At 38.6% G+C, this 24537-nt stretch overlaps 1 protein-coding gene across 3 annotated transcripts in view; it reads right to left on the bottom strand.

Annotated features, from left to right (window-relative positions):
• Positions 1 to 24537, bottom strand: part of CUL3 (cullin 3) — a 94699-nt gene that overhangs the window by 47249 nt on the left and 22913 nt on the right. For all 3 annotated transcript variants that reach the window (XM_019445775.2, XM_019445776.2, XM_019445777.2), the window contains one exon: positions 6054 to 6167. In XM_019445775.2, coding sequence (XP_019301320.1) covers positions 6054 to 6167 — 114 coding nt within the window. The remainder of the gene's footprint in view (positions 1 to 6053; positions 6168 to 24537) is intronic.

Here is a 24537-nt window from a genome sequence, read left to right as displayed (position 1 = left end):
GCGCTAAAGATCTTCTTTTTCCTCCTACCTTTCCTACTCTGTTACACTGAAAGGAAGCTGCTCCTCACTCTCACTAGGTCTCCAGGTTTACTGATCCCTAATAGCTAATACTTCTATTTTCTAGGATCTTATGATTCAGTTGCCTACTTATTAAACACCACGGACCCACAATCAACCGTTTCAATAATGCTACTACCCTTAGAATTCTCCCCCATACCCAATAAGGCTAATTCCATCAGTAGGTATTCCTTATTTTGAACATTCTTGTCTGAAACTGCCAAGTATACCTGGAAAAAGTATAAACTCTGCTGACCGCCTCCACTATGCAAACGTTGTGCCAACTCAACTAAATTATCCCCTCACAACTACAGATGACCCATTTATTTACAGATGGCGGACCCCAGCACAGGGGATATTCCAAACTTTGTCCTTGTGTGAGATTCCTATTACTGCTGAATAAATGACCATAAATTTCGTAGCTCGCTTACTTTCTCATGGTTCCAGAGTTCAGAAGACTAAAATTAGTTTCCCTGGACTAAAGTCAAGATGTCAGCAGGGCTGGTTCCTTTTAGAGGATCTGAGGGGGAGCCCAGTTCCTTGCCTTTTTCAGCTTCTAGTGGTTACCTGTATTCCTTAGCTGTAGCCCCCCCTCCATCTTCAGAGCACATCGCTCTAATCCCTGCCTCAGTCATCACATCACCTCTGTCACTTACTGACCCTCCTTTTGTAATGACCCTGTGATTCCACCGGGTCCACTGGGGTAACTTAGGACAACCTCCTCACCTCAAGATCCTTAATCTAGTCACATTTACAAAGTTCCTTCTGCCCTATAACGTAACAATCCCTAAGTTCCAGATACCAGCCATGGGCATATCGGGGGCGGGGGGGGGGGGGGGGGGGGAGGGCAGGTTACTCGGCCTACCACTTGACCTTCAACACCTCACATACTTCAGTTACCCTAAGCCAATGGTCCCACCTTCTACTTTACTAAGGAGACTAAGAGCATCAGAAGTTCCTCAGCTTCTCTCTTCACAAAGTTGCGGCTACATTTTGCTTAATCTCTTTACTCCTTAGCGACTTTCCAAATAAACAGCTTAAACAAGCAGTGAGACCCTCCTTTCCAGGGTGAACTCTCTCCCGATGCCTATGAATTTACAGCCTCGATCTAACCTTTCAAGAAAGCCTGCACTACTACCATGGCTCTATTTGTGAAAATAATTGGAAATATGGACAAATTCAAGTAAAAATATGCAAATACTTTCACCATAGAGTTTTCTGCAGAAAATTTCTCTATTAACCTTCCAGTAACCCTATATATCACAACAGGAAATGCTTTTCTATTTCCTTTGGCATTAACTCTAACTGCTCAAAAGTAGCCTACAGAATACCATCCGTGTATTTACTTTCCCTTCTTATTACATTCATTTTTATAGTTTAAAAAGAAAAATCAACTGAGTAGTAATATATACTTATGGTTTATATTCACAAAGTGATTACAGAACTAGGACAGATTTTCTCCATAACGTGCTCAACTCTTTCCCCAATCACTAATCTTTTACACAATGAAAACTGAAAATGAAACTTTTACTAAGCAGCCTCAAACCAATCTTACAAGTTCAACATGGCAAGTTTCAGACACTAGGAAGGGGTGGAGTGGCAGAAACCAGAAGTCATGTACATTTAGAGACATGTACATTTTTTTTTTTTTGAAACACTGCACCTGCCAAACAACAAAGTTACACGAAACCAACTGTGACCAGTGGCTGCCTCCATGTAACCAGTGATTCCATTTTCCAGAGTCAGTGTGTCCCATAGTATCTACACATCCAGTCTGCAGCATGACATTTTATATCCAGACACCTCCTTGTTAAGAGTAAAAGTCAGCCAGCTGCAAGTAGGTGGTAGGGTGGGTAGACAGTGAAGCATCTTCTCTCCTCCCTCCCTCTCTGAGCCTGAGATCTCAAATTCCACCAGTTAGAGCCAGTATTCATAGGAAGAAAATATCTGTCTAAGATCCATGACGGTACAGTCAGTGTTCTTCAGGTATATGCACTATCTAGCAGGTAGTCGCCTGAGAAGTCTGGAATGAGGGTAAAAATCTTCAAGGAAAATAATGTAAACATCAATAGAAAAAAAAAAAAATCTTTGTATTTTTGGAAAATTAAAAGCATTTCTACTTATTAACCGAAGTATTGGGTTACATAAATGCACATTTGTCAAAAATAATTTATACACGCCAGTTCTGCACATTTCAATGTATAAACATTACCTTAATCTTAAAAATCACTTATTTAATAAGCTCAGACACTAAATATAAAAAGACAAAACAAAGAGAATGAAGTCTATGAAAATGAAAGAATTCTATTTTGTAGGAGGTGAAGATATCTTATCAATACTTTAATTTCTTTCCAAATCGACAGCAGCATATTTTTAAAAAGCATTTTGCAAAAGCGTATCTATAATCTGTTAAAAACCAATCTGTGTGAATTTATTTAAACTACACGTGAATGCCTGGTTTGTTCCAAGAGATGTGTTGCGTGTCGAGGACACTGGCCCCTCCTCCTAAAATTCAGTCTGGCATGGGCACCTGGATGGCTCAGTCGGCTGAGCATCCGGCTCTTGATTTGGGCTCAGGTTAGGATCTCACGGTTCATGGGATCAAGCCCCAAGTCGGGCTCCGAGCTGACAGCATGGGATTCTCTCTCCCCACTATGTTCTGCCCCTCCCCCTGCTTGCCCGTGCTCTCTCTCTCAAAAGTAAATAAACATTAAAAAAAAAAAAAAAAAAAAAAAAAGTTTGGTCTGGCAGAGAAATGAGGCCCTAAACAGTTAATAATGATTATGACGAATGCCGCAAAGGAACAGCACCGGGTACGGTGAGACAACTGCAGTCAGTGGGCAGTACACAGCACAGCTCAGGGAAAGCTGCCCAGAAATTTAAGCTAAGACTTAAAAGGATAAGTAGGAGCAAATCACGTAAAGAGAGGAAACATTCTGGAAACATTTCCAGACAGAAGACATATGTGAAAATTTCAAGATGAGCCACACAAATTCAGCAGGGCAGTAACTTGATCATGTGGCTTTCAGACAATAACTCCAAGAGCAATACGGAAAAGAAAATAGCAAAGGACACAGTGAATGTTCTAAGACTAGTTACTGAACACTCCGAGAGAGAAACGAAGGTGCTTTCATCCTGGGTAGTGAGGAAAGTGGAAAAACTGCAGATTCTACAAATCTGTGAAGTAGAGAGAACGGGGAAGATACTGACAAGAATAATTCCCAGGTTTCTGGCAGAGAAAATGGAACGATCAACAGGTTCATTTGAAAATGCCTACTTTGAAGTAGCTCTCAGACAACAAATACAAAGGTAGCCATCAACCTGACAAACGAATGTACCAAACTCAATCTCAGAGAACGAGGCTAGAGATAAAATGTGGGAATCATCTGCACAGAGGCACTAACTGAAGCTATGGTAGCAAACGAGGTATGCCAGGAGGAGGAAAAGTGTGGGTTACTACACCCCAAGAAGGCCTCCATTTAAAGGGCTGAGGAGAAAGAAGAGTAAGTACTTGAGAAGAGACACAAAGGTAGGAGGCACACCAAAGGAGTGCCAGGTCACCGGAATTAAGGACCCAGCACACGAGAGGAAGAAAAGAGTAGCCATCTGTGCCAAAGGCTGCTGCAAACAGTCAAAGAGCAAGAGTAGTATTCACAGTGATCTCTGCCTTCAGAGATGCGCAGACCTGGTGATTCTAGTAAGAGCAAGACTGAACAGCACAGCTGAGGAAGCAGGTGGAACTGGAACATACCCAAAGTGACGAAAGATGAGAGAAGGGAGACAGCAAGTGTCGACATTTCTCACGAGACACTTGGCTGTGGATGGCCATGGAGACCCTGAGAGGCAGTGCGGGAGTCCAACAGAAAATTTAGTAGAATTTTATTTTGAGGATGTGAGTGGCCTGAACATGTCTCATGCTGATGAGTAAGACTCAGTAAAAAGGCAGAGCCCTGAAAATACTTTAGGTTTTTGACAAGGTAGAAAGGAATGTGATCCTTAGCACAGGAGGAACACTGGCCTTTACCAGGAGAGGAGACACTGCCCTCCGTTAAAACAGGAGGGACAGAAAAAAACACAAAAGGGGAGAAAATACAGACAAAAGTGTGGGTAGAATGGTAAGAAGCGAACACAGGTTCTACCCGATGCTTCTTGCTCTTTCCCCTGGGAAGTGGAAGGCAAGATCATTTATTTATCAAGAGTGAGGAGGCCAGCAGGAGAGCTGGACATTTGAGGAGAAGTAAGTGGAGGGAAGAGACGACCGCTGGACAGTGTGAAGGGTCAACTGGAGGTCCGTGACAAAGGACAGACGGTAGCACCGATCCACCCCGTGTGGGGTTTCCTCCAGCAGAGGCCCAGGAAAGGGAGCTTGCTGGGTTTAACCAGGGTCGAGGCACTATCAGACGGGTCTGATGAAAGAAGGGACAAGAAATACTAATCCTAGTAAATTGTGACGGAGCACATGACGCTACGGTCCAGGTGCTGTCAGTGCTACGCATGAATGGCACCTTCTAGCCTCGTGGCTCCCCTACCCGGTGAGTACAACAGGATGCTCGTTTCATAAATGAGGAAGCTGAGGAATAAACTAACTAGTTTCTGGACTATGGTCACCTAACAGGATTCAGGCTTGAGATTTCACTTGGGAACCCTCTCCCCGCTCCCCCCTACCCCAAAAGGGAACTGAAAGAAAACCGAAGTTTTTAAAATAATATTATGTCAGAGTGGAGGGTGTGTATAATATTAAAATATTCTTTTATCAATAGAGTAATGGACCATGAAATTACAAGTGGTTTTCTAGCTTAGTGTTTGTGTTAAAATTTAAAGACTCCTCAAATCCAGAACTTAATGAGACTATGCAGTACAAGCTAACTTGTTTCACATTTATATCCCAGGCAGTACGATGGATGTTTTCACAGGTGATGTCATTTACCTCAAACTGTCAGCACAAGATGAATCTATATCCGGAAGAGGAAAATGAGGCTCAGAAAGGCTAAACGATGCGTTATACCTTTTAGCAAAGCCCTGAAAAGTGAAGTGGCCTTTCCCTGCCCGTCTTGCCACTGAGCCCCAGGAAACCAGGGCTCACAGGCCTGACTGGACTCTGCGCAGAACGAAACACTTCACGGCTGTCTGCTCTCGTGGGAACTTCTTTCCAACCATCGCTTTACTCTATCAAGTGAAAGAAACTAGGCCATGCTCTCACACTATAGCTAAAATCGAACTAAAGAAGCTGAAAATAAAAATTTGAAAAGCAGAGTAAAACCGAGAAGAAAATCTTATGTCCAATTCCCAAATATCAACACTAAAGCAACAAGAAAAGTCATCAGACTTGATCATTCTGCGGTGACACAATAATTAGGCTCCCTACCATGAACACACCAAGGTAAGAAAAAACTTGGTTGTTTAATCTCTTTGAAAGTTATTAAACAGCTCAAGTCAATGTTTTCCAAATTGTCTTGCCGAACAAGATATTTTTCTTGACTCATAAAAACATAAAACAGTCGCAACAGATAAAAAAATGGAATATATATCTAAATAACATATATACAGCAAAGATTTACTATGAAGTCAGCAGCTATTAGTGCACTTATTACAGAAATATTTGTATAAAACGACATCCTCATCACTGAAGATGTAAGGACACTAAGTTTTAAAAACTTGTAAGAGAATACTCAGCTTTCATCTGTCTGCTCTCATTCAACCACTGTTACTCAGAGATGTCAGTAAGGTTTTCAGTATTTTCCATTTTGAAACACCAAGTGCTAGATACTGAGAAAACAAAATTAAATCTTTCTCTTTCAGTTTTCCATTCTAATCATTAAATATAAACAAGATTTTAGTTCACACAAGCTAAGGTAGGTCCTTGCAAAGGAAATATGGTTTATTGAAAACAACAACACATTCCACACTGACCTGTAGCATCCAACTCAATGTGACAGAAAGACACCGTGTTTTGAAACGGCTAACTTCTAAAGGAAAAACAAAAAAGCTCTACTTACCATATACATTAGTATGTCTCTAATCATCACCATAGCCGTTTGATGATCATTCCAAGCTTGATTTAGCGTTTGAAGAAAGTTGTTATTCAATGAATTTAGTACATCTTCCCGCACCTATTGACAGAAGAGTTCATTACAGTTTGTTGACACGCCTACACGCTCTTGTACGTATACGTGCACATATGTGTTCAATAAAACAAAGTGGAAATCTCCAATTTTCAATCAAAGAAACACATATTAGACCAGTGGAATTATCTTAAGCTCTAATATTACCTCTATACAGACAATTAACAAATGTGTCGTGTAGTCCAGACCCATCTCCTGATCGCCAGAATCAGAAAGCCACCTCCTGGGCATTTCTCAACCGTCCAACAACTTAACATCCCAGTAAGAATAAAATCCTAAATACTCGTAAGGAACTACAGGGCCCCACATAACTGGCCCCAGGCTACTGCTCCAACTAAACTTCCTACGACGCCTCCCTTTCCCCATCTTTACAGAACGGTTGAGAATGCTGACTTTGGAGTCAAACTACCCGGGCTCAAATCCCAGCTCCCTGACTAGCTGTGTCACCTTGTGTTAAGTTATTTCAACTCTGTGCTTCAGTTTCCTTATATGTGAAATAGTAGCAACACACTTAGAACAGTGCTTGGTACTCTGAACACTGAATGAGCATCAACTATTAACGCAGTGTGCTCCAGCTACAACGGAGCCGCACACAGCAACCGTGCTCTGCCCTTTCTTCTGCAGGCTTCACAAAGCTCACGCCCTCACTTCTTTCTGCTCAAGTTTAACCTCCACACAGAGGTCTTCCCCGACCGCCCTATTTCAAACAACAGCCTCTATCTCCACTCTTAACCCTAATTTTTTCCTCACAGTACTTGTCACTACCTACTCTGTCACATATTTATCCGTTTACCGTTGCTCTCACTAAAACGTAAGAACGACGGCAGCACGGATTCTGACTTCTCTGCGTGCCTCCCACACCTCACAGTGCCTGGCATCTGTAAGACCCTTTACTTCATTCACCCTGCCCTTGAACACCATGATCCACCTCCAACACCCTAAGCTTTTTCAGGATATCTGCCTTTGCACATCAAGTTGCCCGGAGTCTGAAATGCCGTCCTAATGCAATCCTGCTAAGACAACTCAGCCGTCAAGAATTCCTTCCCACAGTCTACAAGCATACTGCCACCTTCTCTAGTAAGAGGTTCCGGACCACTGCTATTTCCTGCCGTGTGATCAGTCCAATGGGAAGACTGCGGACTAGAAAACGGAATGCAGACTCTGGTTCTAGCTTTATCATGAAGAAGCAGTGTGCCTGTTCTCTAAGTTCCTACAACACTTTGGGACCACACTGCCAACCTCTCAATCATTCAAACCCAACCAGTCCTCTGTGGTCTAGCTCAACACCCAACTCCAGTGTCAGCAGACATGTTCTATCCCCAAACATCTGCAGTAGCGGTTAAACATTTTTAGGTTGGGGAGAATCTGAAGTCATGGTGGTCTGTGAGAAATGATTTCATACGTGTGTTGACATATACAGAGATCTATCAACTTGAATTATAAACAGTAAATAAAATGTCATTGTGTGTTAGCACTAGTATAAACAAATATAAGCAAGTGGTTGGAAGTACCAAAGACCGAAAAAAAATACACGTAACACACTATTCCCAACACACGAGAAAGTAAGTTCAAACTGAGAAAAATGTACCTATCTTTTATTCTATGTTAGAGGAAAAATGGTCATTAAGAGGTTTTAGTGAGGAGACAATATGTCTGTTCTACTCTACGTGTCTTATGAAAACCACTAGCCTATACGACGTAATTTAGAATTTTATTTTATATATAATCTTTTCTTCATAAGACTAAGTTCCCTGACTTCAACACATATCACCCATCAATATTTGGACTATATATATCAAAAGTGATAAACACTCATGTAGGTTCGTAGACAGTACTGTGTTAAATACATTTTTGTAAAGTGGGTAATGTATCATTTATTTCAACTCATTAAGTCTACCGCTTGTCAGATGCAAATTCCCAAGGTAGCTAACGGTAGAAAAACTACAAAATGAAAATACACCTATTTATAAAATTTTTCACCGAGCTTCATATTCGTTCACTGAAACACTAAATTTTGAGTAGTAATTAAATTAAAATCATGACAATGCCAGAGAAATCGTACTATATGACAAAAATAAAATGTCTGTATTCCAAACATCAGAATATCTAGCAATTAATTATTCTTAAGGACTTAAATGAACTTTGGTATGACCCTTTGTTATAAAATCAAGTTACACTTAAACTGTATTAACGTCACCCTAATTTTGGAATGAAAAATGTGCTTGGTATATCTGTCAGATGAATGAAAAACTTGCCAATTAAAAATTTTAAGGTTATTTAAAAAAAGATGATTCCTAAAATCACTAACTTATATACACTTTAAAATAAAACATACCAAGTACTTAAGTAATATTCGTATTTCTTGCTGCCTTTCAACAAAATGAAAAATGTGATCAATGAGCACAATGTGTCATAAATTATAAAACTGCTTTATTTGCATACTTCAAAAACTTATCCTGACATATCAGTAACAATGAATTTTACTTCGCAGAAAATATCTGCTATTAAGTTAATTTTGTTATATTTCATTTGTCTGTCTACTGTTGAAGTGAGACGTGGCCATGCATCTGCTCTGGCCAATGACATAAGCAGAAATGGTTCATCACTTCCACATGATGTAAACTTTACCAGCTTAATTTTTCAGTGTAAAGTTCAGCAGTATTAAATACATTCACAATTAGCTTTTATAACAGGACATGGGAGTTCTAAGAGGTGTCCCAGAAGATCTGTTTTTCAGACATACTCTTACATTTATTTTTGAATGACTATGCACACACAAATACAGATATGTGACTGGAAGACATAAAATAAATGCCTTGGATACACTTGCTGCATTCTCCTCTTATTCAGATCACTCTGTGAGCAAAAAATTCTTCCTCTAATGCTGCCTCAGAAAAATGTTTTTCTACTCTGAGACATGAAGCGTGAGCAAGTATTTGTTCAAATACATACCATAAAAAGGAGGAAGGAGATGAAAATTCAACCTTTATGAAGATTAAAATGGGGTTCTTAAAAGAAGGGATGTTTGTACATAAGTCAAAAAACACATTAAGTGGGGGAAAAAAGACTTAACCCTTATTTTACAAATCGTTAACAGAATACAGAAAATTTGAAATAAAAAGTGGGGTCAGTTTGTGTGTGAATTAACACTGTTCGTCTCGCTCCCTAACACACCCCTGCACTGGTTTTTGCACCAGCGAAGGCAAGCAGGAAGGAAGCCTGCCGGAGAGGTGGTCCAGTCCCAAGTGGACCTGCAGATCATGTATGTGCAACACTGTTATGTAAGAAAAGCTACATGAAGGTTGTCCAGATGAAGACCTGGAATCTGAAGCGTGAGACAAGGAAAGACCAGTAACAAAGTCATGAAAACAGAGAGTAGGATGGGACCAGCTGACAAGGCTAAAATGAGCAGTTGAAACCTGATGGCTGTTCATGGCCCTTGGCCTTGCAAAAAGCAAGATACAGACAGCAGTCGAGAGCAGCAGATCACAAACCTGACAGAGAATTCGAATCACTTGAAGAGCAACAGATTTTGCTGAAGAGAATGAGATGACAAGACACATACTGGGAGAAAATATCTGCAAAAGGCCTATGTGGCAAAGCACTATTATACAAAATATACAAAGAATTCATAAAACTCAACAAGAGAACCCAATCCAAAATACTGGCAAAAGACCTGGCCACCTCACCAAAAAGATAACCAGGTGGCATCCTGAGAGATATTCAATCTCTGATTAAGAAATTGCAAGTTGAGGGGCCATCTGGCTGGCTCAGTTGGTGGAGAATGAGACTCCTGATCTTGGGGTTGTGTGTTCAAGCCCCAGAGATTACTTAAAAATAAAATCTTAAAAAAAAGAAGGAAATTGCAAATCAAAACAACAATGGGACATCCTTTACGCATCTATCAGAATGGCCAAAATCCAAAACACTGACTACACTAAATGCTGAGGTGGATGTAGTGAACAAGCTCTTCTACTCATTACTGGTGGGAATGCAAAATGATACACAGTCTGGCAATTGCTTACAAAATTACACGTACTCCAAACATACGATCCAGCCATGATGCTCCTTGGTAGAAGTACCAAAGGAGTTAACAATTTATGTCCACACAAAATCCCACGTTCAGATGTTTACAGTAGCTTTATTCATAAAGTCCAAAACTTGGAAGCCATCAAAATGTCCTTCAGTAGGTGAAACAATAAACTGTGGTGCATCCAAACAATAGAATATTCTTCAGTACTAAAAAGAAATGAGGCATTAAAGCCATGAAAAGAGATGGAGGCACCTTAAATGCATATTATCAAGTGCAAGAACACAATCTGAAAAGGCTATCTAACGATATCATTCCAACTACATGACATTCTGGAAAAGGCAAAACTAAGGAGACAACAGAAAGATCAGTGGGCATTAGGGTGGAGGGAGAGATGAACAGGCAGAGCACGGAGGATTTTTAGGAGAGTGAAACTATTCCGTATGGCACTACAATAGTGGGTACATTTCATTATACATTCACTAAAATCCACAGAATGTACAACACCAAGAGTGACCTCTAATATAAAATCTGGACCTTGGGTGATAATGATAAGTCACTGTGGGTTAATCATTGTAACAAATGTACCACTCTGGTATGGGATGCTGATGGTGGGGGAGACAGTGGGAAATATACAAAGTGTCTGCACCTTCTCCTTAATTCTGCTATGAACCTAAAACTGATTTAAAAAAATAATAATAAACTGAACTTCATCAAAATTAAAAACTTCTGTTCTGAAGACTGTTTAAACAGTAAACAAGCTACAGAATGGGAGAAAATACCAAATAATTTGTATCCAGAATAAATCTCTCACATCTCTCTCTATATAGACACACAGGGAGAGAAGAACTCTTACAACTCTGTAAAGAAAGCAAGCAATTTAGAAATGGGCAAAAGACCTGAATAGATACTTCACCAAAGACGTTATATTTTGCACGTGAAAAGAGATGTCCGACAACACTGGCCATTAAGGAAATGAAACTTTTAAAATGAGATACCACTACACACCCATTACAATAATGGCTAAAACAAAATATATTAACAATATCAAGTATTTGCAAAGATGCCAAGCAACTAGAACTCTTCTTATATACATTGCTAGCGGGAATATAAAATGGTACAGCCTGACAGGAAAACAGTTTGGCAGTATCTTATGAAGTTAAATATTCACTTGCCATATGACTCAGCAATCCCACTCCTAGGTATTTATTCTTGAGAAATGAAAACTTCTCTTCACACAAAATCTATATGTGCATGTTTACAACAGCTCTCTTCATAATCATAAAACACTACATACAACACGTAAATGGATATGTAAACTGTGGTACATTCATACAATAGGATATACCATTCAGCAATGAAAAGGAACAAACTACTGATACATACAACACCTTGGTTCAATCTCAAAATAATTATGTTGAATGAAAGACATTGGTCTCAAAAGGTTATAGACTGTGTTGTTCCATTTACGTGATATTCTTGAGAAAACAAAACTATAGTGACGAAACAGATCAGTGGTTGCCAGGTACTGGGGTGGGAGGACGATGTGATTATAAATGAATAGGAGTGTTTGGGGTGAAGAAATGTTCTGTACTGATCATGACAGCATTTACATGAATCTATATATGGGCTAAAATTCATAAAACTGTACATAAAAATAAAAGGCTACTTTTATTGATATTGGCTTTTTAAGAACTTGCAACAATTATGATTCTCAAGTTAGACCATTTTATTATATCATAACCATAAGCTATGATGCCACAATGCTTATTTTTAAAACTAACTTGAGAGGTGCCTGGGCGGCTCAGTCAGTTGAGTATCTGACTCTTGATTTCAGCCCAGGGTCATGGTATCGAGCCCAATGTTGGGCTCTGTGCTGAGCATGGGGCCTGCTTAGGATTCTCTCTCTCTCTCTGCCCCTCTCCCCCACTTAGCATGCTCTCTCTAAAATAAAAATAAAAAATCATCTCTTAAAAAAAAAAAAAAAAAAAAAACCAACTTGAATGCCAAACAATGAAAGAATTATTATTTCGAGAGTGTAAACCTATGAATGACTCTGGAATAATTCATGTTGGCATACTCCATTCTTCATTTCTGTGACCACAGCTTTTCCTGTCCTTTTAATTATATCCTTAGCAAAGATTAAAGTGGAATTACTAAGTCAAAAGAAAATGTTTATTTTTCAACATTGTGATAAAATCTGTTCACTGATAAATTAATGTCCAAGTTGCAGGAAACACATTCTCAAGTCAATCAAATTATTGGCAAAAGGAAGAGAAGGATGGAAAGGAGGATGACAGGAGAGGCCAGCAGGCATGAGCAAGGCCTCTAAACTCCCAGTCTTTGCCTTGAGTTTTCTTAACCAAATACCTTCATGGATTGACAAGGAGGCCAACCCTGGGCCAGCAACTCTTGGCTGGTTGGAGAATCAAAGGACATTAATGATCTCACAGTTCCCCCCACCCTCTAACAGCACTAGTACCCGGTGGGGGAGGGGGGCGGGCACACACAGGCACACACACACACACAGATTAAATCATTAATTAAGATTTTTTCGCCCTCTATAAGTTTCAATGTCTGGGCAAAATCCAAGCCAGCCAATCCTAATTAAATATTTAGGTGACACAAAGAAATTCATCAGCTAACACTAATTATAAAGATTTTGGCTGCGAAGTCCGCTGAAACTAGAACTGAGCCATATCATTAACAATGATATGAACTACTGAAAATGAATGCCTCCCTTCTTAAAAGTCTCAAAATGCAGGACAATTTCAAATACAGACAAATCTCTGAAGTATGGAAAATTGTATTTAGCACTATCTTGCATTGAAATACACATTGTGTATTAGAAACACAAAATGGGTGATGGAGCACATGCTAATTACACAAAGAACATTCTAAAAATATCACAGAGAAACTCTAACTTTAAAAGCTGTAACCTCCTAGAAATCTGTCAGATTTTAACAGTCACCCAAGAGTTAATCAAATTAGTATTTGAAAACAACTTTCCAGGGAAGTTAGTAACTAGGACTTTGAATAAGTTACTTAACCTATCTGGTCTAGAGCTCCTCTCACCTGTTATATCACTGGGGTTGACAAGAACAATGGCATTCACATCCTGCTCCACTAAGATGTCTTAGCACCAATGCAGGGCAGGCTCCATTTCACTGAGCAAATGATTTATATTGGTTTTGTAGGATTTTAAAAGTGGGGCTTCCCATTGTTTGGAAAAGAAAAAAAAACCTGAGAGCCACAGGACCTGCTAAAAAGTACCTCTCTGGCTCTAAATTCTAAAACAAATATTGCTTATCTCATCTGAGTGAACTATTTACATAAGTGTGCAACATTTGCATGATCACAAAACAGCGTTTAAGTTCCCGCTTAACAACATTTGAACTTTTTCAGAGTCCCTCACACATGATTTGAGGGCTTGTCACTTTACAAATTTTACCAGTTAGGTAAACCCTATTTTTCCCAGGAATGTCATTAAAGAGTTATTCTTGAAGATCTCAAAAACCTTTCAACCACACCAGAGTGATGTGATATAAACCTGCACAGAAGTGGCTACCTACAGGAGTGATCTCCAGAGAAGCCAAACCATGGAGTACAGAAGACATGTCTCTTAATCGGACAATTTTTAAAAAGCTCCACAGCTCTTCCCTTTCTCCTGAGAATTCCTGAATTAAAAGATTAAAAATAGTGTTATGTTTTGCTATTTTTATGCAACAGTTCCACAGAGCGAATAGTGGCAACACCAGAGTGCAGAGGCTGGAAAGCATGCCTGCCTGATGCAAATGACAGATCCAACACTTAATAGATACGTGACCGTGAGTAACTTAATTTCTTTGTGCATCAAGTTTTTACAAAAGAGGAACAGTAACAGCACCTGTTGCAAGGAGCTGCTGTGTGGATAAAATCAGTTAACATACAAATAGTGCTTATAACAAGGCCCAGCCCACAGTAAATGCCACAGAAGCATTTGCAAGTATCAAAATGTTACTTGTATTACATATTCATAATATTATTAGCACAGATACTTGATCTTGTTACTCTATAAATGTCCACAGAGCAGTGTCATCGTCAAGATTCATCATCATCATCACCTGGGCACTTATTAGAAATGCACAATCTCAGGGGTGCCTGGGCAGCTCAGTCGGTTAAGTATCTGACTCTTGGTTTCGGCTCAGGTCATGATCTCACGGTTCATGAGTTCAAGCCCCGCATCAGGCTCCGCACTGACAGCACAGAGCCTGCCTGGGATTCTCTCTCTCCCCCTCTCTCTGCCCCTCCTCTGCTCTGTCTCTCAAAATAAACAAACATTAAAAAAGAGAGAGAGAGAAGTGCACAATCTCAGATCCTATGTTAGCCCTATTGAATCAGAATCTGCATTTTCAAGTGCTTGAGATTTTGAAAGCATGGAACATAAAACATACATACATACGTATGTTTAAATACTTTATACAATTATTTCCTAAGCCTCAATTCCCACTTGATTCTTGCTTTCCTTTCTTCTAAAACAGTTATTTCTCCCTGTAACTGGAAGGTTTCCTTTTATTTTACAGGTTGAGGAACTTGTAATGCAGCTAATATCCTATTATCTGTGTATTCAATATATGGCTGGTGAATAGATGTTGCTCTCTCTCATAATACGTATAACCACCTCAGAATTTTGTATTTCAAAGCAAACTTCTACCAAGGTTGGGAGAATTCATCTTAACTTTTGTAGAGATCTTAAACTTTCCAAGCATTGACTAATGACAAGAGATTCCTGAATGATCTAAAGATCACTGACCTTTCAATATTTCCTAGACAGTGTTATTTCTCATTTTTTCCACTAACTTTTAGAATAAAGGTGGCGGTCTTGATCAGAGGAATCATACCAGTATCACTGACCAAACAGTAAGATAGTGACTACAGGGAAAACTTGTTTCTTGACTGCTATCAGAAGACTTTTCTATAAGTAATTTTTACTAATGTATACATAGTTAGTAATAAAAGTTTAACCATTTTACAAAGAGCACATTACTTGTAATTTTAACATAAAACTCATTCCTAGTGGCAATATTCCCTCACTTGCTGTTTAAGTGTCAAAACGAAGCTCTTAACTCAAAAGGGTAACATAAAAATCTTTCTTCGAACTATCAGTTCAAGTATTTAATGATTACTTCCGACAAACAAACCAGGGTGCTAGCCACTATGGGGGATACAAAATGAATTCAGCCACTTTACAGTCTCTATGGGGGAAGGGAGAAAAGAGGAGCCTAACATTAGCATTCATATGACCTTGATACAAAGTACAGTATGATGGGAAGCACTAGAGAATCACGAGAGGCTCAAAGTAGGGGCACAGAGTGGGAATTAGGACAACATACTTTTTAATTTCATGCATGAAGAATATCTGCTACATATTTAAGTAACAAACTGTCTAAATTTGGCTTCATTTTTAAAAAATAAATTCACAGTATTATTAACTTAAAAAAATAATACACCTTAGAAAAAGCCTGATTTCTCTTTGAGCACAAAGGAGTACCATGAAAACTGGTAGCTTTTTGCTTAATGGAGCCTAAGTGTACCACAGAAGGACATGAATTATCTAACATTTGTAGAGTATTCCATTCACAATGGTTAAAACAAAAGATATGCATAAAAAACCATTATAGCACTATCATAAACTCTGAACAACAGGGCCACTCACAGAATAAGTAGTAAGACATATACAAAGCATGGCAATATGGCAATCAGTCTTTTCGTTTCTTGAGTTAACGTGGAGGAAAAAAGTCCACGGTTCCACAGGATCACACGATCTGGCTGCCAGCAGAATCATCTCAAAAAATGAGAGATATACAACCCAGAAATTACACTGTGCTTTTAAATGGTGAAATACACTGCTTAAACAGGGTTTGGATTCAGCAATTAACTTGGGTAGGTGTAAGTATCACTGCACATGTGGAAGACAAAACAGAATTTGGCAGTTCGTGGATATAAAGCATGGTTTCCATTTGACTGCTAGTATTCTCAGGGATTCATTTCAATCGACAATTACTGAGTGCCAACTATATGAAGGAGAAGGAGACATGAAGATGAATAAAACAGGTCTTACCCTTGGCTCATCTGCTTATTTTATAATTAAAAAAAACATCACTAGACATTACAACAAGACAAGAAAGCAGAAAAGGTAGGTACCTGCCCTCACAGTGCTTACAGGCTACTTAACAATTTAAGCGGTAACAGCCGATAGGTAACACATGGGTGAATTTACCAACTAACCTAGGCCAAGCTTTAAGCCTGGCGCTCCCCCAACATGGTTTCTCTGCCAATCCTTTCAAAGTAGTAGCTACTCAAGTTCCTACTCCCCTCATATCCCATGGTTGCTATCTTCCTGACTCTCTAATGGTCTCTGTTCCCTACGCTATCCCCAGTAATCTCTTCCTCTTTGGGGATTACTCTATTCCTATTCAAGCCACCCTTCCAAAACATATTCATTAAGGGTTTGTACCTCTAGCTCAGAGCCTTCTTCCTCATCATCACCCCAAGCAATATTCAATGAAATGGATTCTGTTTCTTTCAACAACTTTTCAGTTAGAAAAAAAGGACAAGACAAGATGGCAGGCGAACGAAAGATGCCCAGCAATGAAGCACCGAAGAAGGAATGCCTACTAAATCTTTCACTCCACCTCCACTCCGGTCAGTCTCTTTTAGAAGGTTAAAACCAATGGTTCCCACCACCCACAGGATAAAACCCAAGTCCCCTACCATGTTTTTCAAAAACGAGTCCAACTAACTTTAACACTCTCATTCCCAAAAAATGTCATCAGACACCTTTTATATTCCATCTACACTGACCATACCTGACTGTGCTCATCGTACCTACCTGCCTTTTTTAACTCACACCACTTTCTGGACTATCGCCTTTGTTCACACGATGAATCTTTAATAATTATCTAAGGCTCGTCGAAAATGACCTCCTCTTTCTACTCTGCCCTGAATTCTTCAGGCAAAATAATTCTCCTTCAAATCTGATTACCTCCACTAAAACTGGGAGAGTCTTGCTGACAGGCATGGTGTCTTAATTATTTTTTTGGCAGATGAAACACAAGAGACTCAGTATCTGTGGGCCTCTGAAATGAAATGTCTTTGCTAAGGAAAATCTTATTCCTGAGTGTTTCTATCAATGTCCTCTTGTAACTCACTGCAATCATTATATTTATATTTTGAACATAAATGCCATTAAAAAAAAAAAAAAAACCTACATTCATCCACATTTGCCTAGAAAGAAAAGCACTAAAAAGCTTTCTTATAAAAAGTCAAGTCTGTTTAAATAACTGACTTATAAAATAGTCCAGAACTTACCAGGAAATACCAACTTCATTTTCACATGCAATTAGTACCCTCACAGAAACACTTTAATTTACTGGTGAATACACAGTATTTAAAATTCTGGCTCTTCTCATTCTCTCTTTAAAAATGGGAAGAAAAATCAATATATTGAAAGAATAGTTTACCCAGAGATACCATTTTCAGCAAAGGAAACCCTACATACAAAAAATAAACAGTAGTGTGTTACTTTACAGAAAGACTTTTCAATTTACCAAACATACAAACAAAACAAAAAACCTCAAACAAGAAAGCCATTTAAAAATTCAAACTATTCTTCAAAGCTTCAGTTTTTCAAGTGCTTAAGTCCAAAACTTAAGTTCCCCAAAGGCAAGGGCAAGGACCTTTGATATAACGTAAATGCTTATTAGAGGAGTGCCTGGCACATGATAGGTCCTTAGTAGTTTTCTAAATGAATGAAAAGTGAGCAGGAGGAACCTCTAATCTGACTAATCTGCCTTCCTTCCAAAGTAAGATATTATTTGAAAAACACAGGTTATATGGATGGATTTTTTTTTCATTGTGTGGATATAATTCCATTTATTGAACAGTCTATTAGTTAACATTTAGAGAGTTTTCAGCCTTTTTGGCATTTAAATACAATACTACAATAAACAGTAGCATACTCTTCATATACATATTTAAATATATCTACAGGACAAATCCTTTTTTTCTTTTTCTTTTCTTTTTTTAATTTAAATTCCAGTTAGTTAACATAGAGTGTAATATTCGTTTCAGGAGTATGTAGTGACTCCTCACTTACATATAACACCCAGTGCTCACAGAAAGACTTTAAATAAATGTTCTTTTTAGCAGTAAGAAGTTGTTTCTAGTAGAGCTGAAAAGTCAGTATCTTTTTTGTTCAAACTTTCAAAGCACAAGAATTAGCTCATTTATGAGGCCCCCACATTACTCAATTCTTACTATAGAGTTAATAATTTGAGAGAAAGAGGGGAAATTAAGCATAAGGCTAATCTAAGAAACTATTAAGCATCACGAAATTAGAATAAAATTCTTGCCACATTAAAATAGGAGTTTCTCCCCTGATTTTAAGAAACAATTAAAAATGTTTTTCTCTCTCAAAAATAAATAAACATTTTAAAAAGGAGGGAGGGGCGCCCGGGTCGCTCAGTTGGTTAAGTGTCCAACTCTTGATTTTGGCTCAGGTCACGATCTCACGGTTTATGAGTTCGAGCCCCATGTTAGGCTCTGCGCTGACAGTGCGGATCCTGCTTGGGACTTTTCTCTCTCCTTCCTAAATATAAATAAATATTTTTGAAAAAGAAAATGTTTTTATTCTAAATACTTATTATGGCACAGGAAAGAACAATGATAAACTTTAAAACTATAATCTTCCTAAGTCTTAATAAACCAAAATTATCGACACACAAGCCATTATACAATTTTAAAGCTCACTGAGATTATTAACAAAAACAATCCCAATCTCATTTTATAAATTAATAATCTGAAATCCAGGAGAAAGTCTAGTAATTTGTTCAAGACTGTTAGTGGTAGAATTAGGCCTAAAGCCCAGTTCTCCCTTCTTTCTACCCAGTACTTTTTCCACTGCAGCTACTTCTAGGTTATTTATTATTAAATATGGAGTGTTCAGTAGTGGATAAAGAAGAAAAAGAAGTCCTCAGTTACTTTACTATGAGCTTAAAGGCTTTCTGTCAAGTTTAAATCCCAAACAGCAATCTTCTAAAAGATGACTCCAAAAAAACCCAAACACATTAGTATCTTAACAATTTTGTCAGCTACACCTCAATAAAGCTGAAGGAGGGGAAAAAAAATTAAAAACAGGATGGTTCTAACCTTACCTAACCCTGCCCACAAGTAACAGAACTGACTGGCACTACACTGAAATTTAAAGTAGTCTTTAGGGGCACCTGGGTGGCTCAGTCGGTTGGGCATCCGACTTCAGCTCAGGTCATGATCTCACGGTTTGTGAGTTCAAGCCCCACGTCGGGCTCTGTGCTGACGGCTCAGAGCCTGGAGCCTGCTTCCGATTCTGTGTCTCCCTCTCTCTCTGCCCCTCCCCTGCTCATGCTCAGTTTCTATCTCTCAATAATGAATAAATGTTAAAAAAAGTAAATTAATTTAAAAAAACAGTCTTTAGCCATTACACACACACACACACGCACACATATATACACACAGACAAAATGATTATGAAAAACAAAACTGCTAAATAAATGTTGACATTAAATGATTTTATAACTTAAGGTGAGAGCTGAGTCTTAAAGTACCTGGCTATTTTTCAGTTTCCATTGCAATCCTTAAATCTACATGAAACATTTAAATTCCTCAGGGTTAAATCTGAAGTCCCCATTTGTTTTCTTCTGTGTGAATTTATCTACTTCCAAAGCTTTATGTAGCATCTACATGCTCACAATTCCCAAATTTACATTTCCAGTCAAAATTTCTCAGAGAACTAGACTTGCGTATCCAATTTCACTGGCATCTTAAGATTAATATATTCAAATGGAAACTCCTTTTTCTACCCCAAACCTATGTTGAAAAAAATAGAAACACCTTGCTGTTCAAGAACCAAAAACCTAGAAGTCATCTTGGATTCCTCCTCCTCATTCCCTACACAGTCTATTCAGAGGTAACAATCTTTCTATTTTCAAAGTATCCTGAATCTGAAATGTCTCTATCCCCAATGTCACTACACTCGTGTAAATCACCACTGTCGCTCACCTGAATTACTAGATTCCTCCTTCCTGCTCTGCTCACTTCAACTCTTGGGCCCTCTGATTTAGTCACCACATAGCAACCAGAGTAGTATTTTAAAAATCTGCATCAGATCACGTCTCTGTCTTGCTTAAAATTCTTGAATGACTTCCTAATGCACATATAATTAAGTATGAAACCTTTACACCATGGTTTCAATGCCTCTCTCCAAACCTCATCTTGTCCCATTCTTCCCCACTGCCAATACTTAATTCCCCATTCACAACAGGCTTTGTTTTCAATTTCTCTATTCCAGGGATTGGCAAAGGATGGCCTGCTGTCTTTCTAAAATAAAGTTGTACTGGAAAACTGCCACATCCATTCATTACATATGGTCTACTGCTCCTCCGGTGTTACAACAGGAGAGGGCTGAGGGACTGCCGACAGAGAACATACGGCTCAGGAAGTTGAAAATATTGACTATCTGGTCCTATAAAGAAACAATATTCTACAGCCATCCCCTTTGCCTGGAATGCTCTTCAGCCCACTTTTGTCACGAGCACCTTCTCACTCTTCAAGTCCCAGTCTAAACATCGTTACAAGTATTACTTACTCAGAGACCCCCTTCTTGGCCTACATAGTTACCCTCTTCTTTATCGCCACAGCCCATTTTCTTCACGATGTTTTATAACTAAACGTTTGTTTACTTGTTAATCTGTTCCATGTGTGCAGGGATCAAATGCATCCCAACTAATTTTTTACACCTAAGTCAGAGGTAGCAAATAACATACAGTTTTGAATGCTGAATTCTGTACTGATAAACCTTATGTGGATATTTTTGAGGCTTTAACAAAATGATCTACAATTTAAAAATCCTTAAAATTAGAAAGTAGCAGAACTTTTTTTCTCTAGTATAACCATGAATTTAAAGTTATTTTATTTAGAAATAAATGTGAAAGAAAAGCCAATCCCTGTGAATTCTGAAATGTTTTCATATTTTCTAAAATAAGACCAGAGTTTTTTCTTATGGCAAGGCACAAGAGCCATATCACACCCTAAGTTTTGCTTTGTGGTCTAGAGAAATCTACCGAATTCCTTTGGATCTCAGTTTCCTCAAAGGGACCATTCTTCCAGAGCTAGGAAGAATATACTAACCAAGTAAGAGAAAAGCATTTAGCTTTTCTATGTCGGCTTCAATTTTGTGAAATTACTTCTAAAGCCAATAATCAGTTACTTTCATCTCAAAGAAGTTCCTCCATTCGTGTGCTCTGATAGTTTACTTACGCCACTTTGCTTTACCAAAGATATTGCCCGGATGTTTACTATTCTCATCTTAAAACCAGGGTACTAGCAACTATGATAAACCAGCCCCAATTCTCCATAAAAATGTATTTCATCTGAAACCTTCAACATTAAAAAAAAAAATAGGTTCTGGCTGCCTATACCATAGCACTGAAATGTTCACTTGAGTAGGAAATAACTTTGCTTTAAAAAAAAAAAAAATGTTACTGCTTACGCAGTTCGGCAAACTGCTAAAAGCACAGTGAACAAAAAAACCCCTGATGACTAGACCACACAGTAAGGCTTTCAGAACCACAAAAAGGAATACATTCTGTGAGACTGAAGATGGTTACTTTGATCCCACAGAACCCTAAACCATTCTCTCACCTTCCTGTCAGAGAATTCAACGAACAAACGGGTAATAGCAATTATCGTGCAAATGTAGTTTGCACATTATGTTTTGCACATTATGTTAGTAACATTCCCAAGTCCCATTTGATAGAAAAAACTGAGATTTCCTGCACCAGGGCACATTAAGACTACTGTATAATGGCCCTGTTCGTGTCCCCTTCATATAGTAGTACTATATTTGTGTGGTTAAGAGTAAAAATGAAATAAGTTAAGTAGAAAACCCAAAAATGAGCACAGATACTAGCAGAGGTTAAAAGACTTAACTCAGCTGAAATAAAGAAATGGATTCTGAGATAAACTAGCATTGGTACATCTAGTCAGAAATTGCCTAGTTTAAACTTGTCAAATGAGTGTTTGTCAAAGAAAAAAAAAAAATCGACGAACATGTTGAGATGCTGGTGATGTATCATTAATGCCCATGTAAGAGAAATAAAAAGAACGTGGCATATATAACTTCTTCAGCACAATTAACTTGACTACACGTTCTCTGGAACATATTATAGGGAACTAACTGCCTATATTTCGAAGTAACAATTAACCTTAGGTATGGGACCACCTTAAGCAACTCACAAATATGCTGAAACTCTTCCAGTTAGCACAGAGTAATGTTCACATGACTTCAATTTCTACCTAACCATGTTTCAGAGTTGAAAAATCACTTAAACACGGATTTTCCACTCCGGTCTCCCCTCCTCTCCTTGCTTTTTGGAGGAGCCAATTCTCAACACAACACATAACTACAGATGTTTTTTCCGCATCTTTGCCCAAGCTGCAAAGCAGCACTTCAAGACAAACACAAACGGCAAATCGCACATTCAGGCCAACTCCTACTGAGCTATCTTTTTCCTCACTTGCCCATTTCTTAGTATACACCCAAAAAGGGCTACTCCGAGTCTCTTCATCACGTTTCCAGAAGATGCACGGTTTAATTATTAGATTTGTAATAGTTTTAGAACTAAAGAATCTCAGGAGGTATTACTGCCAGCTCCTTCATTTTAATTATAAATAAAGCAAGAGCTAAAATTTAAAGGACTATAGCTTTACAAACACTGAGGCAATTTACTTGAATCCCCTCATTTTCAGTGTGTTTACTGCATCTTGATCCATTCATTGTGCCTCAGGAGCAGATCTACAGAGAAGTCAAGGGCTCAGCCTGAAGCCACACTGCCTGAATACTGTTCCAGCTAGGCCACTTACTAGCTATGTTCATCTGGACAGATCACTAAGTCTCTGTGCCTTGGTTTCCCCACTCGTAAAACAGAGGAGAATCGTAGTATCCGGCTCATTAGTTTGTGACCACGAACTAAAACATGTAAATGCACTAGAACTGAACCAAGCACACAGTCACTACCATCATTCACCATGGCATCTCCGGCAAATGAGAACGTGCCTCTGTTCTACCGTTAATTCTCAGTCGTTCTCAATTCCGCAGTCTCTCCATATCCAAGAACTCCGATGCTCCAGTCTTCTCCCCTTCAACAGCTTGAAGCAAAATTCTCCCACTCCACATTTCTTCTTTCTTTTGATGCCAAGTTTCTTAAATTAGACTTCTTCGTTTCCCACACCTACGTACCAGTTTGTTTTTGAAGACTTGTCCTTTGGCTCTGAGATGTTTGTTCTCTGGACTCCCAACACTTAATCCTCAGTACGTGCTACCACACGTCCAATCTCGATCTCCAGTTCGGAGTTCCTGCTCAAGCTCTAAACCTGTATATCTCTAAACACAATTCTGTGATGATCTCACACTCAATTTCCCTCACATGTGAAATGATCTCTAAGGCTGCTTCCAACTATAAAAATCTCTAATATTACCGAAAACAAAATCTGTCACCTCCTCAATCTATTCATTTCTAGCCTATCGCTTTACTCAAAAATTTCCAGGTTCTCCCCTGCTTCTAGCAAACAACCTCCCAATTCTACATTTATATATCATTTTCATCCTAATCTTCTTAAAATATTCTGTCACATTGTCATCCACTTAAAAATTTCCAAAAAAACTCCACTGTTAAGTCCAAATTCCTTAGCTTGACATTCAAGTCTTTCTCCAATCTGTTCCCAAACCACCTTTGCAACATTACAATCTATTAATCCCCACAAATTATTATATACCTCAAATTCTTCTTTACCACCTTTAGTACACATTAAGTATACCAAATTTATTATTTCTGTATAATCACATGACATGTGCCATCCTGGAATGCCTTCCACATTGTTCACTTATATCCGAAATTTTTCACGGCTCAGTTCAATTTGATATCTTCCCATGAAATCTTACAGCCCAGGATAATCTCTCCCTCCTATGAATTCCTAAGCCATTTACTGCTCATTCAATTCATTTGCCACTTAATTATGTAACGCCTCACACTGGTATCCAAATGTCTGCATCATCTCTTACATCACAGTAAAGACAAGGGTATCATAACCCTTCGCACCCACTGCACTTTCCTAGAAAGCTGTGGAGAGCGGGCACTAAAAAAACCTGTTGACTGCATGAAGAACACAATCACTTTGCTTCTTGAAACACTAGCTACCTGCTTACATAATCCCATTTAAGAGAAAGAAATTATGGAAGGAATAGTAGAAACA

This window comes from Panthera pardus, unplaced genomic scaffold, assembly GCF_024362965.1.
Source record: "Panthera pardus isolate Hobbes unplaced genomic scaffold, ASM2436296v1 HiC_scaffold_10, whole genome shotgun sequence".
Lineage (NCBI taxonomy): Eukaryota > Metazoa > Chordata > Mammalia > Carnivora > Felidae > Panthera > Panthera pardus.
This window is presented reverse-complemented; position numbering and strand designations above follow the sequence as displayed.